General features: G+C 37.3%; 1 protein-coding gene across 2 annotated transcripts in view; it reads left to right on the forward strand.

Moving 5' to 3' along the window:
• ABCC4 (ATP binding cassette subfamily C member 4 (PEL blood group)) overlaps positions 1-17,015 on the forward strand; it is a 154,192-nt gene that overhangs the window by 80,447 nt on the left and 56,730 nt on the right. For both annotated transcript variants that reach the window (XM_075711521.1, XM_075711525.1), the window contains exon 20: positions 9,265-9,344. In XM_075711521.1, the coding sequence (XP_075567636.1) occupies positions 9,265-9,344 (80 nt within the window). The remainder of the gene's footprint in view (positions 1-9,264; positions 9,345-17,015) is intronic.

The raw sequence follows: 17,015 nt of genomic DNA on the forward strand, positions 1-17,015 counted from the left end.
GTCTTCTGAGACTGGAGTGATGATTGAGTCCTTCTAACTTCAATGCCTAAAAAAAAATAGGGAAGAAAAACATTAAAAAGCAGCAAATTGAGATTCTTATTCAGTGAATTATCTTTAGGAGATGGAATGGTAAGAAAATGAACAAATATGAGCAGATTTGCAAGAGCTATGTGAGATTCCCCCCTCCGATATTTTCTGAAATGCAGTGTTTAAAGCCTATTCTGAATCTAGTCTTGATAGTATAAATAGCACAGGAAAACTCCTTTTTGTTGTTGGAAAAACCTTACCAGAAAGGTGACATGCATTTCCATTTTTGTTTAATCATTTCATTGATGTATATTTATATACAGCCCTCCAATCTGAAAGTAGTTCTAAAAGCTGTTTTTCTCCTCTCATGTAAAAATTCCAGCAACAGAATACTCTTCAGATATTTCAGTCCATCCTGATTTGTAGTATTCAGTTTAATTAATTGTAAGCCCCCCCCCTCCCCCGCCTCCAGCAAAACACCACTTGGGACATATTTTTGATACAAACTGGATTAATAGCAGAAAGTAGAACTAGACTACACAAGTGCTCTTTCACAAGTGGGTGTGTTTGTGGTTAAATAGTTTAGTGAAGAATTAAATTCATAATCTTGCTAGTAAAAAGTCAATACAGGACTATATTTCATATCTATTATTCCATGTTTCTATTATAGTGATGCTTTGTATTGCGGTGAGAAGTTGAAGTAGGTAACTTTACATCTGGAATAGAAAACAAAGGTGGTGTAACTCAACAGAAAATTCTGTAGATAGTGTACAACTTGACATCTTTTTAAAGGCCAGTTGATAAGAATTTGTAAGTGGTTACCATTTTTTAATTTTTTTCTTTTTCCCCTTCAGGAGGGGTAAGGAGGCTAGTGTCAACTCTTCTGTACGCTCTCCTCTGTATAAATACTCATTTTTTGCTTCAGTTGGAAAAAAAATCTTGTTGCTTATGGTGTAGTACACAGCAGAAATTAAGTTGTGCTGTATTTTGGTAGTACATTAGAGTTGGCTTGGTTTTAATTTTTTATTTGTTTCAGTATGTCTAAATGTAGATTTTATTCATTAAACTCAGGATAACTTAAAATAGCTCCAGTAAATAAAAATGAGTTTAAAAAGAAGCAGAAAGGATATCCAGAGCTTTGGAATTATTAGAACTTTGTTCTGGCAGTCTTCACCACAGTATTACATATGAAAGGTTTAATATTACTCCAGGGATTGGGGGGGGGGTGTGTGTGTGTGTGTCTGCTTTCATTGTCATTCTAATTATGAAGCAGAGATGCAGCTTTGTACTCAGGTTATGGGATAAAACTTTGTTACATAGCCAGAATTTTGTTCTTTTGAATGATTCTGATACTTTCTTTCACAATGCATTACAAAGAAAAAAAATCTGTGAATGCTAATTATTGGGGGAGGGGGTATCATTGCAGGGATCAATAATTTAAAAGTTGCTAATGCATATGTTATCCTAGATCTATCATGCTTTTGTAAAAGAGATAATTTCGTTAGCAAGTATAATACAGCACCAAAGTTAAATTCTGTTTTGCAAATTCTGTTACAGCTGAAATTGTAGGCAAATTGGTTAATTGGTAATGATATATGATATGAAAGGCAGTTACAATGCAGAAGGTATTTTGAGATTTCTCATGGAAGGAATTTGAGAAAGAAGGAAAGTTATGCTTTTTTTTTTTCCAATCAGGATGTTTTTCTTTGTGTGTTTCTGTTTTTAATGAATAGTTATGTCCTTTCTGTATTGTATTGTAAGTGAGGAGATAGACTTTGGCTGGTGATAACTGATGTTAATACACATGCTCTTCTAAGCACACCCAGGAAAAAAGACAAATCAATTGTACCACATAATCTAGCAAAGGGATAAGTCAACTTGCATGGAGCGTTGACCTATTTTGATTTTCTACAAGCAGGGTAATTCTAATCGGTAGGTCATTAAAATACTGTGTGTTTCTAGTGGACTGGAAAGCTCAAGAAACAACTGTACAGTTAGGATCAATGTATTCATACTAAGTAATGTAGACATCTCCATCAGCAGTAAAAATAGAAATTAATTTCCAAAGAAGCCCGCTTTTCATTCTTATCTTCGTCATAGTTATCATTCTTTCTTTAAATCCTACACTTAAAAATAAGATCAAACACAGTGTTCACGTTTTCTTCTTGTTTCCTAACTGTTTTCCTGTTTGACAGCATTCGTGTAAAAAGTCCTTTTCAAGTAGTAAATTAATTTGGATAGAAGGCATCCCACCTGAATTCATTACATGCTGGCAGTTTAGATAAATGGATATTATGATCTCAGCATATTTTGGCCCAGCACCACTGTGCCCATTTGCAAATGTCTAAGAAAGTGATAATATTCCTGTCAGTTTCAGACTGCTAAAGGAAAAAAATGGGGTAGAATTTCTTATTTATATTTATAGGATGCCTGTGGGGAAGACAGTAATGCTGTATATGGCAGTTTGTGTGGACATGTGGTGCTAAACATATATTAAAAAAAGATAACAGACCTATTGACGTTTCTTTGTAGAAATACGGAAGAAAAGCCAGAGTAGATCAGTAATGGACAGCTATGCAGGAGATGCCTTTCCAGATTTCTTTCTGAAGAAATATTTCACAAACTTACAATTCCTTTCAAAGTCAGTAATCCATCTTTAATTATTTTGTTGATTTCATAGTTGTATTTTACAAGGTTGATGTAATGTCTGCTTCCTGCCAACATTTGATATGGACAATCCACTTCGTCGCTGCTTTGATGAAATGGAAGGCTGCTTGTAGTTGCAGTCTTTTTTTTTTTTTCTCTTCCCCCCCCCCTTTTTTTCAGCATATGTGTGTGAACTGAGCACGGGTGAAGACTTATCAGTCACTGAATGCCATAGCTTAACAGCAAGATACGTGGGGAGCTGTCAATTTATACCACTAACAGAATGGGAAACATGTTCAATGTAGCTAAATTGATGGGTGTTTAAACGTACCCAGTTCTGTGCAGCTATTTCTTTTATTCCTACCTTTGAGTATGTTTTTATTACCACATGTACATTTCTGAGCATTATTTTACTCCCGTGCGTATGTCTAAACTTACTTTAGTTTTCTAAGCTGTAATTTGGACTGCTGAAGTACATGATTTCTCTCTTTAGGGTAAGTTAACACCTCTACGTACCCAAAACCCGAGGCGTGGTCTGTCGTAGCGCGCCTGCCCGGGACCGAGCGCGGCGATGACGCCCTGCCGTGGCGACCACCTTGGCGCCGGCGCTCTGCCTCCCTCGTGCAGGAGGCGCACGCTTTCGACTGTCTCGCGTCGGTCCTTCTAAATGAAAGTTGTCTTAGACTAGAAGAGCATCTCTGTGGCATGACTGCCTTCGAGCAAGTGTGCAGTCCCAGTTGGGGTTGCTTACATTTAGTTATACGTGTACGACCAAGTACCTTCTTGAATCCATTCCTCACGGTACAAGTTGTTTTCAGGCAGGTTTCTGCGAGTTTGCAGTGAGGAGTGGGAGATAATAGTGTTTAGTTTGTTACTTTTTCTTCATGGAGGCTGGGCAGCGGGGGAGTGTTCCTGGCTTCACCGTTGCGGAGTAGATAAATAGATTTTGAATATTTTTTCCCCCTGGTAAATGCAGCGTACTTGTATGTGAAAACTGATATTTAGGCCAATTGCCATGAAGGAGTTTAGGTTACTATGCAAAGCAATATTTATTAATAACATTTTTGTATTGAACTAAAGTGTGATGCAATTAAAATTCTCTGGATTTAGGATTAGCCTGATCTCTGAGGGGGGAAAATTCTGAGAGCGTGCACCCGTGCACCCACACATATAAGTGACAAAAGCTTTCTGTTCCTAGAAGGACCTTCTCTTAAAACCTTCTTCTTTTCCAAAGAGGCAAACTGGACTAGAGAAGTACCAACAAAGTATTTCTGCAGTGTGTGATAAAGCAAGTCGGTATAAAGGCTTTGTAAACTCTTTGCAACGTATATAAATTCAATCTGCCCACTCTATTCTGTTATACAGGAGTATTTCAGTGAACGCACTGGCCAACAAAGTATACTAGAAATGCCAAATACATTTAGAAATAATGTACTGCTGCTCTTAGGGTCCTTGATACTTGGAATTTAGGTTGCATAACATTGAATGCTGTTGGTGGCATTTGGCTGTTGCAGTGGAGGATCCTGGTTTCTTGTTTAAAAAAAAATCCTTTTCTTTTCTGGTGTTTACTTCCTAAGTGTTGATTCAGTTTGGATTATATTTCTTTCATCGTGAAGTATGAATAAACATTTTAAATAGGTGTGGCACACTGTCAAGTGTTTTCATTATTTGGATGAGGTTTGAACATCTATTCCAAAGTATCAGTAGGCACCTGCAGAAGCAAAGTGGGTATGTAGCACCTGAACACATTCTGATTCATGCAATTAAAGCAGTTTACAGAGTGAGGAAGAAAAGAATATCACATACTGAGGTTTGATGTCTTTTTTCATGGAGAACAAAAGATGTTTGATTCTTTCACTTCAAGTTTAGCCTAACTATTGTGTAGTGGAGTAGGTTTAATGAATCATTGTTTAACTTTGATACTGCCAAGTATTTGACCATTAAATAGTCTGAAATGTGTACATAGCACTTTGGTGACAGACCCTTATTTAACTGTGATTAATTGGCATTGAATAGTTATTTAATTACTTTGGAAGAAATCTAACAACAGTGTGTGTTCTGATTGAGTTATTTGATCTAAAAACAAACACAGGACTGTTGAAGAGAGCACGTTCCCTTTTGCAGCTTGCTACTGATGCTGCACACCACATGCAAGCCTGAGAATGATTAAAACAGCAGATACTATTCACAAATTGGGATGCCATTGTAACATTGGCATACTTAGCTCTTGATTTCTTAAAAGACTTTTTTGTTAGTGGTTTCATGAAATTCCTTTGCCTTACAAGTTTTAGATTTAATATTGTCATCTTGTTTTTGAAGCCCAGACTGAAACTCACCAGGATAAGTAAAGGGTGCAAGTATTAAGTGAGCTTGAAAATTTTTGTAAATTGAAAATACTGGACTAGATCTAAGAATTACTGTCTCATGGCATGTATCTATATCACAGAAATGCTCACTTAAGGAATTTGGGGTTTTGGAAGTATGAAGTATTGTGGGAAGGTGATGTTGACAGTCTGTAAGTTTGGGAGAGAAAGATGTTAGAAGTTTTGGAGAGGAAAAATTTTTTTTTTTTCTTTGTGAGTTGTGCAGGTCCTGCCCTTCTTGAATAGCAGGTGCAACAGTTTCTTTAATCTGAAGAACCATCCCCAAAAGTTTGGTTTGCAAATGCTGGTAGAAACTGTAGTCGTAACTGTAAGCATTTTGAGTCCTGACTCAAAATGGCTACTTTAACTTTCATATCTAGAATGTTTTCTCTTGCATGCTTAATAATGCATAAGCAATCCACTGATTTACTATGCTTCCAGTAAGTGGAAACAGTTGTTTCTTCATACCTTGTGAAATAGACCTCATTTACTTGTAGACATCCTTGTAAATGTAGCAATCTCTCTGGATGCAATATCGTGATGGCTGTGGGGCATTTTGTGGGTATTTCCAAAGCATAGCACTTCTGCTTGGAGGTGCATTGCTCTCTCTGGCATATGGTGAGGGAACTTGCTTGCTTTAGTGGGTTACCGTAGCTTGCTTCTGCATAGGACGTGCTGAATAAAATGACAGTTCAGTTACATCCATATGAACAGGATTTCAAATACATCTCCAGGTCTGTGTTTTCTCTTATACAGTCACTGGGGTAATATCATTGAGAACCAGCAACAACAGAAATAGGGCTAAGGCTTGCGGCTTTGTCGCTTGCTTTTAGCAGTAAAAAAGCATTAATGCTCACATCCAGTGAGCATTAGGAGAGGGACATGTGGACCTCTTAGTGAGAAGTGAGGTATTTTCCTAGGCATAATGACTTCAGGTGTCATTTTCCAGAATTACTATGTGCAAACACGAAATAGACCATAAACAACTTTTTTTCAATAACTTGAAAATTTAAAAAAAAAAAATTCTGCTACCAGAGATTCACCTGAATGCTTATTTGGGAAGTGGCTGATTCACGTCCCCACAGTTTAAATTGCTTTAATTGTATCAGGTGGACTGTAAAAGGTTCTAGTTTTCAAGGTTTGTCTTCTTGATAAACCATTTCTTTTGCTCACTCATCTTTTAGTCCATGTCGTTTTACAGAATTACTGTATTTACATTTTAAAGAGGATTAGGCAGATTAAAAGATGTTTTCATGTTTTATTGATAATGTCAGATTAATTTCCACTTTCCTAGTGGCAGCTCGCAGCTCTGTCAAAACACAGTCTGTAGAAACACTGTTATACTTAACAATTTCATAGGGCAATTGCCAAAAATGCAGTTTTGGCAATTAATTAGCAGCTTGATTACCAATGGGAACTGGAGTAGATGGTGGTTAGTGGATATATGGAAGAGATAGTAAGACCAGAGGACTACCGAGGCCAGCTCAAGTGAGCCAAGTTTTCCTTCGTGACCGTGTTCCTTAAAGAACTTCACTGGAAGAGATGTTACTGTGGAGAGCATTGTCACAGTGGCTCTTGATGTGCAGGATGAAGGCAAGTATTCTGCAGCTCTCATTTATATCTCTGCCGGCTTATTACCCCCAAGAGCCAGAACAGATCTGTATCGTGCTTGCAGCCTAAAGCTTTCCTTGTCACAACACTGAAACTTTCTCAGAAAATGGCTGGAGATTGTCACAGCCTCCAAACAATTGCTGAAAAAACCCAAAACCCACACTCAAAATCTGCAATATTTCTTCTTGAGCAACTTTAATGGGTCATTCTTCAATAGAAATGAGGACTGAGCTCCGAGATGCTGTTGGAACTGAAACTAAAATTGCTTTGACAGCGAGCATTTTGTAATGGCTTCTCTCCTCTAGCCTTTAAGGCTTTGTCCTTGCCATAGACATTGAGAGTAAGCAGAGTGCTTTTCCAGGAAGAAGTTTGGATGTTCCACCTGTGGGATGAGGGAGATGATGAAGGCATCACTTGATTCCTGGAGGTGCCGGCATTGACCTGACCTGCGCTATGGCCATGGAAAGTAGCCAGCCTGAGTGACCTTGCTGCCTCCCGGCAGTGTCGCATGGGATGGCCTTTGCACAATTGCTTCTTATATCAGTCTGAAACCACTACAAATAAAACTTATTTTGGGTTAAAAGGCAAAGGGGTATTCTAAGGCTGAATTAAGGTGGGGTTTGCTCGCTATGGGAATAATCCTTTGCCTTTGCGTACAGCTTGTCATTGGTGGGTCTCGCAGCATTTCAGGGAGGGGCTCGGCACTGTCACCTCTCCTTGCTCTGCTCTTCACTCTGTAAAACAAAGTGAAGTCACTCAGCAGGCAAGTTACAAAGCTGGAAACAGTTTGCTAATGCCCCAAGCCCAATCCATTATACCATCTTGTTTCCCTCATCTGCCCCTCCTGGACAGGCCACTAAGGAAAGCTGTCAGAAGGAAGCATTTAACCTCTTCGAATTATTTTCTTTTTGCCAGTGAAGTCTTGGTTCATTTGAAAGTAACTGGGAATGTGATATTTAGTGATATTGAGAAGTCTTAGCTACAACATGCATGCAGTATCTGCTAGATCACTCTTCCATGACCAGTCTCCGTGTAAGCAAGTCACGGGGAAAAGAAACTTGAAAAAAAATTGCCTTGGAGTTCTTTCTGATGTATCTACCCCAACATGAAATAAGTGCAAGGGAACATCCCCAGCTGCCATTCCCAGTAGAAACAGATGAAAGAGATTTAATGGAATCTTGCGCTGCTATATACCCTTCTTCTCTGCATGCAAATCCTAAAAATGGGATGAATTCTACTGTTGTCTGCTTTGAGTTGCCTTAAGAAATTGAAAAAAAAAAAGAATAAGAATATTCTATTTCTAAGAACAGAAAAAAGTCAGTTGCCTTTGGTAGTAAAGTACTGCAGAACAAGATGTTTGCCACCAGTATCTCTCTTTCGAGTCGTGCCCCAGGCCTGAGGAGAGGATGTTTTGTGTATCGCCTGGTGTGGAACAGAAATTCCCTTAAAAAAAGAAATCAGTGTTATGCAACAAAATTCATAGTTCTGAGACAGCCGTGAACAGAAAACTTTAATGATGGTTGCTACAGAAGTTACTTCAGTGTCTCTTATCTCTGAATTACGTCTCCAACGCACTCCATGGAAACTTTAAACTTAACTACTTTCAGTTTAATGAGCTCCTTTGAAAAGAGAAAAAAAAAAAAAGTCTTTTGTTGCCAATGGAGTGAATGTGTTTGTACCAGTTAGAAGTAATAATTGAATCAAGATATATGTAGATAAAAAAGCAATGTGAATGCATGTATGGGCATTACACACCTTAGAAAAGGCCAGATTCCCATCCTTAGCTTAGTTTCTTTCCTGGTGAGTAGAGATATTGATTAATAGAGAAAGATATACTAATCCACTTACAGGTGGCAGCGTTGTGACTTCAATTATTAAAGAACTCTTGCTGTAACTGATTTTTTCACTCAAGTAGAACTTGGGAAAATAGAGAAGTGTAAATGCTTCACTGACAGCAGATTAAAAATTGTTTTATTAGCTTTAATAAAGATCAGTATTGTCAAGGTTTGAATAAGTATAAATGTAAGGCTGCATGAACGCAAATCTATCTCAAATTTTATTTCAGAAACGCCTGCAATTTGAATCCATGTATAATGGTGGAGGGGTGGGAACGGAAATACTCAAAAGGATCCGTTAGATCAACTATGATCTATCTGGGGCATGCATGCACTTGTGAGTTTCAGTCAAGGATAGGAGCAGATTCTGGCTGATGTTACTTGATGAAACTTGTGTTAAGTTGTCTGAACTGTAAACCTTTACCTGTACACATTGAGCATATAAAGCATGTGTGTTTCACCTGTTAAATTCTGTTGAACTATTATCTTCAAAGCCCATTTTAATTTTTTCCTAGCAGTTTAAGTAAAGGTTTTATATTCAGGTGAAAGAAATTTGTAGAAGCATATTCTTCTTCAAAATATAATGCTGTGGTTGTAAAAGATTCCCTTCACGGTGGTTTCAAAAAGTATCTTTTTATCTTCAGATTCCAGCTGTTTCCTTTTTACTGTTACTAAAATGGTAAAATACAGTGTGTTTTAAGATATTTTTGATCTTTTAAGGAATTACATTTACTTTCTTTTTCTTCTTACATCTACTTTCTTCTCCAATCCTGTTTCTGTAGGAAGAATCTTAAATCGTTTCTCCAAAGATATTGGCCACCTGGATGACTTGCTTCCATTGACATTTTTGGACTTCATGCAGGTAATTCAGTTGCTACTGTCAAAACCTTCTGCGCTGCATTCTGAATTTAGATTCCTGTATGCTTTGGTGAAGATCAGCTATTTGTCACAGATGTAGCTGAGTTGAATGAAAGTGCTTGTTTGTGAAAGAAAGGTGCGGTTGAAATTTAATGTGTCAGTAAAAAGCTAACATGAGTAATAACTGGCAGGTAGGAGTGGCTATACACAGCTTGCTATTATGTCAAGATTTCAGTAGCTACATGCTTGGTAAATTACTCCTGATTTGCCTCCAAGCAATCTGGCAAGCTTATTGCTGTTATAAGAAATATGTCCATAGTAAAGAAACAATCAACTCACATGAAAAGATAGCACAGATTAACCTAATTACGTGTCTACTTCCACAAAGAATCAAATGCTTACCACACCATTTTGGATTAAAATAGGTGTGGCTATTTACAAAGAAAAGATTAGTAGTAATAGGGTGAATATAATAGCCTTAATAGGAACAAGTGAAATAAGTTGCTGCAGACAAGAAAGATGGACAAAGCACTGAGATTATGATGATGATGAAAGGATAAAGGATTGTATATGACATCAAGGTAATTTTTCTGTTGCAGCTGCTATTAATCCTCCTTGTAAAAAATTGCAGAAGGATAAAGCTGCAAAAAAATTGATCGTACTGCATCAAAATAACATGAATCACAGAATACACAGAATCATGGAAGCTAGAGAAAGAAATGTCTTAGTGGATCATCTGGATCCACTTAGTGGATCAGACCTGTCATGCTCAAGTCAGAAATGTTTCTTAAGGTGCTATTGCTAACTTTGCTTCGTCTCTTAGAGATAGCTCATTCAGAATCTAAACCTTGTTTTGAATTCTTTGAAAATAAACAAAAGACATTTCGGGTTGAGCAGTTTAATCATGTTGTGAATGCTAAACTCCTGAAAATGGGGTGGGGGGGGTGGGGAATAATCCAAGGAGTTAGTAAAAACACTTCTTAAGATAAAGTCTTTTTCCTAGTTTAGTGAAGTTGTGAAAGTTGAGGTGTGTGTTTGTTTTTTCAAAGCATTACAGTGCTACATGTCATTCTGGGGAAGAAAGGAAGGTGATGTATTTTACCTGTCAATTAAAGCAATTGGATTTATTTGTGAGTTAAGGAGTTGCTTATGGTGAGCATTAAGGTTTTGAATTCATGGGCTTTTAAGGCCCTTACAAACCCTTTCCTGAAAGTGCAATATAAACATCTTTCTATAATATACTACTCGTTTCCTACTGTTTATACAGATTCCAAATTTTCTTCAGTCTCATTAACTGTCTTATTAGACAGAATATCTTACTTTATTTCAGCTCTCTTGGGACAATACATTTGTGCCTTTCTTTTTGGCTGGAAGCTTGGGCTGTCCTGCAATCCTTATCCTCTTCTCTTAGCATAGGATTTACATCCAGAAAGTCGAAACCATCTCTTCCGTGTAGTGCTCCTTGGCCATTTGACCAAGCAATGCAGAGGGGTTTGTATTTGCATATGTTTGTCCCCTTTACAGCAGACCGCACTGTGTATGTTCATGCTACATACTACTCATGGCCAGAGCATCCTTTGGGTTCTGTGGTCTTGAGATAAAATGATTAACCCTTTTCCTTAGTTCCCTGTATTTCAAATAATGTGAGAGTTGTGTTGCAGCCCACTTGCATGGTGTTTTTATAGCAAGAAACTGTGTGGGTGTTTTGCATGCCCTGGCATGTGGTTTAAAGGCATGTGGGGTTGTCTGAGGATGCAAAATTTGCTGGGAAAATGTTAGAGAAGTCTGCGTAAGCAGAGGGAGACAAGATTGGTGTGGTCTTGTCCATACTTCCTTTTGGGAGCAGACCCTGAAGCAAACTGTCTTGAGAATTACACTCTCTTTTATTCTGAGGGAACCAATTGGTTTCCAAAAGAAAGCTAAGGAAGTAGGTAACCTGTATGCTTGGCACACACAGAGGATCGAATCACCTACTAGCTAATTGGAGAACCTAGTTATTTGACCAGCGTATAGATACTTTAGGCAGTATATGCTTACCAAAACTTAACTGGTCTATGATGAAGGAATGAAGGCTGTTGCTCTAGATGTGATTGTTTTCTTTTTTCATGCTCCTAGTGTAAACCTCATTTTGTAAACATTTCCTTTCATGTTGATTACTTCATGCATTTCTTTTAAATTGGCTATTGAATAATTTGTCAAATTCTGAAGTTTGTATTTTAAGTGAAAAGTTTTCCTTTTCAAAAAAATAAAGTAGATGTTACATGTCCAGTACACTATTAAAATTATACTATGTTTCAAAGCTTGCCTGTTCTGTTTGGCATAGGAAAAAGAAAATTTAGGAGCTTACTGTTGGTTAATAATGCGCTGCTATCCATAAGACAAAAGCACTTCCTTCTTGGCAGGTTTTCTAAAACTTACTATTCTTGATCGGCGGGCTCGTTGGCCTTTTGAAATTCAATAGCAAAGAGATGATATTTATTTCTGAAGAAGCACAGATTTTTACAAAGGATAAGTGTTATCAATTATGATAGAGATCTTTTGTCGCTTGTTTTGTTTGCAGGTGTCTTTTATAAGACTTTCTATAATCCCTTCAGGAAGAAATATTTCTCCTTTCTAAAAACAGTATTAGCTAAATATAAAAGCTCTGATCCCAGCCATTGTTGTTGATTCTTTGAGAGACATTTCCCAACATTCATTGTTTAAATGGTTGTCAGGAGGAATCAAGTGAAACTTAATAAACAATGCAGTAACTGGTTCATCTTACTTTGTGTGTAGAAGCTTTTCTTGAGCGGATTTGTATTGAAGAAGTGGTCCTTTTCCTGAGTTATTGCTAGGATCACTGTGAAGCATTCCACCCTTTTACTATATTGGCAAGTGAGTGTATAATTTCTGCACAAATAAAACCAATGTGATTGGACACCCAAAAAGTACAGTATGAGGCCATTTAAATACCTATAAATAAATAAATAATATCTCCTAGTTTTGAGAATCTGCGTACAGATTTTAAGGCAATGCTAAAAATTTATAATGTTCTTTTTAGAGTCCCTAATAAGATTTATACACTGCACTACAGTCATAATGAGCATGATTAGTCTAGACAGCTATACCAGATGAAAATTAATTCCTTGAACTAAGAGAGTTGATTTTTTACATCTTCCATTGAGTCATTGACGAAGAAACAGTTCTCTTAAAGACAGTGGATAGTTACTGTACACTTATCTGTTAAAGCAAAAATAAAAGGTATGTGGGAAGCACAAAAATGCATTATAGACCTTGTGTATTCTTCTGAAAACCTGGCTAGGTTTTGCAAAACTGTTCCTTTGCAATAGTTCCCAAAGTAGCAACTCTCACTGTGTTTAATGTTTTGCGCCATCCTTCCTTCCTTTGGTTTTAAGTGCACCAAAATATAGCACACCTGTCTTTGGAGAGATTGGGGGCAGGAGGGGCAGTCCTCACTAGGAGGCGGCAGTCATTTTTTCTTTTTAACTTATGAAACTTAACAGCGTGCGAGACATGTCATGCTAGTGCAGTTGACTATCTTTTTGTAGAAATTACTGCTGTATCCACAAGATTTATAAATAAAAAGTAAGTCTCTCTTGTGAGAACATGTTTATGACTATGTTTGAACTACATGGCTGTTGAACAGAACTATGTGGGTAGATGTGAAGTATAGAAACTGGAAAGAAACCAAAGGCTAAGTTAGGCACTTCAACTGAGATATCTTTAATTGTGCATTTATAGTCCAGTTAGAAGCTCATTAAAGTAAAAAATAAACTTTACAGTCCGCAGTCTAAGCCTGGGCCTTGTCTTCTGTAATGGATTCTGGCTGTCCCTAAGGTTCCACACCAGCTCTCCTGAAAAATAAAATAAAAAGCAAATCTGTGTTCACTATGACACTTGTTATTTCTACTAAATACAGCACTAAATAGGTTTGTAAAATCGGTTAGTAATTAATGTTTGTTGGTTAATTCAGATAGTCAAAAAGCTGAATGAATTTGTTTAGTGAAGGTGGTGGTTTTGGGGTTTTGTTTTTGTGAGCTCCCATATTTTTAATCACGTGAGTTAGTACCGTTAGCCTCCTTAGCCTCAGTTCTGCATCTGCCTTTCTTTTTCCTAGCCTGAGTTACATATTTTTTTGGCAGGTGTTTTCCAACTAAGTTACAATCTCCTCAGGTAAGGGACTACTTGCGTGAAGGCCATTATAGTGCTTTAAAATGTTCTAAAGGGATTTAAACATCTCCTTTATTTAGATATACATGCTTTATTTCTGTATTTGTTAGTTTAGTCAGAGGGCAGGCCTGACAGCAGCCTCAAAGAGCTACCCAAATGCAAATAATTGCAGAAATGCTTTCTTTAGTTGGTATGAACTTGATCATCCTATAAATAAGTCCAAAGGGACTTAAGGAAGTCAGGTGCCATTTAAGATGACTGGGATTTTGTTACTTAATTTTCTTAGGCTCCTCTGAAAATACTGGCTGATTTACTCAGTGTTGTAACCAAGTGTTGTTCCTCCTCCTGCCTTAAGTTCTGTGGGAGTGCAAGGTTCTGTTGATGTGGTCTTCACTGGTAGGTGTGGGGCTTGTAGTTTACAATGTCGTGGTTAAAATGCATAGCAATGTCTAGCTCAATGCAGTGCTAATAAAACACACTGTACTAAATTGGGAAGATGTCAGCCAAGGAACAGAATAAAAGAATGTGATGGGGAAATATTAGGAATTAAGAATCCAATATATATAATAGTATTTTATGCACATTAGCCCAGATATTCCAGCATTTTGGATGCTGTATTTTTGAGAGCTCATCAAAGGCTTGTTTTTAGTACCTGAATCTCACTTTGACTTGAGATACATCTGCAGAGGCTTAACATCTTTAAACTGTGGTCTTAGGTGATGCAGGGTGCATACCCTACTGGTTGAAAATTGTATCTATAAACTGATTGAATACATAGGATGGTGAAATATGTTTCAAGCTTTTGTTTGTTTGTTTGTTTTTTTAATTATCACGATAGATTTTAAAGGGTGGGTTTTTCCATGTATTTTCTTGCCCTTTTAATTCTTCAGTGATCTCATTACCTGTTAACAGAATTGATTTTCTGCTTTAGTTTTTAGTGAATTTGAGTAACTTAATGTGATGACCCGTTCATTTTGATTTCTTCCCCTATGTTGGATTGGGGAGAAAAAAAAAAAATCATTATCTGTTTTGTTTCTGGAGAACACTGTGAACATGTGAACTATCTGCAGCTGCCCTTGGAAAAGGGCAGTGATTTATTGAGGAAAACTGAATTGCAAAACCTTTTTCCTCCCCAAAATCAACAGCTTGACTGAGTTTAAATAACTGACTTTTCATATCCTTTCATCACACACAAAGACCTAATCCTGAGACTACTTGAGCCACCAATGTAGGCTGTGGCTGAGACCACCACTGAATGTGCCATTCCCTTCTCACCACACACAAAACACATTGACTGCCGCTTTATGAAGTGAAAACGCTGAAGAAAAGGAAAATGTGAAGGAGGTGTCCGCAGTCATTTCTTAAAAAAAAAAAAAAAAAAAAGAAAAGGGGGGGGGGGGAAAAAGCTTCTGCATCTGGATATTAGGAACAAAAAGTGCCTCAGACTGGAATAATAGCTTGGGTCACTTGCTTTCGTATGTGCACAAGAGTGGAACTGCCGTTCCTTGTTTCAGTACCACTGACCCCTGCATTTTATTGTGTGAAGGTGTCAGGGAAAGTGTGTAGAAGGAATTCCAGGATCTTTTAGTTCAACAATGACGTTGTTATTTTGCAATTTCTGTGAGAGGTGGGGTTCTAGAGGGTTTGTTGTGTTGTTTTTTCCAGTTTAGCCAGGTTTTGTATATACGCATGTGTGAGTTTTAAGAGATATTTTTATTCGTTAAAGAGTAGTTCTTTCCATGTGTTTGCATGTGTGCATTTAAAATATGATCATAAATACGTTGTGAGAAAGTAACTAGTGCTGGGATCTATGTTAAATGTCAGTGTATTCTCTTCAGCCTGGTATGTAGAGCAGACCTGTACCTTGGAGACACCTTTCATTTTCCTTTCTGATGAATCCTGGTAGTTTTGCTTGATAGTTAGATCATAAGATTCTGCAGTTTTACTGAAGTTTAAATTAAAAATAAATAAACTTGAAAAAAGAGATGCCTAGTGGTACTTGGCTGCTGAAATGTCACTGAACTTTTTCTCTGTGGAAGTGATGTTCTAACTGTACATTCCCAAGATGCATACTACACTGCATCTTGCTAGTGCATAATGACAGACCAATTAAAACTTAGAGAAAAATAATAGGGGGTATATATCTTTTCATTGGTTACTTTTGAACTCTAATGTCAGGAAAGTTTAAAATTATCATTATGATAAAAAACTAATTTTTGGTACAGTCATTTGATATTCAGATGTGCTTTCAGTTTGCTATTTTATTTGAAATAAAAGGGGGTTATACACTGTTGTTAAAAACAAACAAACAAAGAACTCTCCATCCTCCCTGCCTGGTCATCATCATCATCAACCAAAAAAAAAAAGGGGGGGGGTGGGGGGGTGGGAGGTTGAGGAGGAGGAGGAGGCTTGGGTTGCACTTGTGTCTCTAAGACCAACATGCAGGAGCTGTGAATTTAGCACAGACACTTGTCTAAATAATGCAGTTCTTTATTGACCTTTCATTCCTCTGTCCTTGAATGCCTTGATTGTTAAATCCCAGTAGCCAATTAGTCTTCTTGATGGTGACCAGCAGTGGAGATAATCTATGCCAAAGCTATTGCTGATCTTTACTCTGTACCTGTCATCACATTCCTTTGAAGGTAAGGATGAGTGCCTTGCATCATACAGACTGCATATTTACTCAGATTGTTCGTACGTGTCTAGGATGAAACGTGTAAAGTCTGGAGTCACTGCTAATAGGTGGATTCCTGTTTACATGGACCTCGGTTTTCTAGGGAAAGCTAAAGGTCTGTTCTCACTATAGCAGTGATATGTAATCCAGCCCAATCCTTTCCCGCACCCCATTTATTTTTCCTATTTGCATTAGCATGTAGAATTTTTATAAGAATCTGTAGGTGTGTTGTTCTCCACATATTAGCGTCAAGGCAACAGATATCACTGCAGTAACAAAACTATTTAGTGTGGGAACATGATGTAACTTTTTAAATATTTTAGGGTTTCTATTTACTTACTATTAATAAAATTTGAAAATGTAACCCCTTATCTAACATGGGAAAGAAGGTAAAATAATACTGAAAAATGTGATTTCATTACCTTCTTGTCATCTTGCTTCCTGGGGTTTCCTTTACCACTCTTCTGCTTTTCTTGTTTTTCTTAACACTTTTTTCTTTTAGTTTTTATACTTCTCTATTTATATAGTAAGTACGTAGATATTATTTTTGTTACTGTGCTGTTCCTTCCATTTTCTCAAGGAAATGGGGAATACTGCTGTTTTGAATATAGTACTTGGAAAAATAAAGCTAGCTTTCACTTAGTGGAATTCTGTCTTCTGTATTTCTTTGTGTAGAGCACATGAGCACCATGAGATGCAGTTTCCCTCTCCATTTCTCTAACATTTTGAACAGGTTGTGGCTTAGTGGTAGGAAGACAAAAATGTAGCTGTTCTTGCAGTATTCTGGTATGTTCAACTGAAACCTGTAAATATAAAATTTCAATCAGGTTT

The sequence above is a fragment of the Pelecanus crispus genome, chromosome 1 (genome assembly GCF_030463565.1).
Source record: "Pelecanus crispus isolate bPelCri1 chromosome 1, bPelCri1.pri, whole genome shotgun sequence".
Taxonomy (NCBI): domain Eukaryota; kingdom Metazoa; phylum Chordata; class Aves; order Pelecaniformes; family Pelecanidae; genus Pelecanus; species Pelecanus crispus.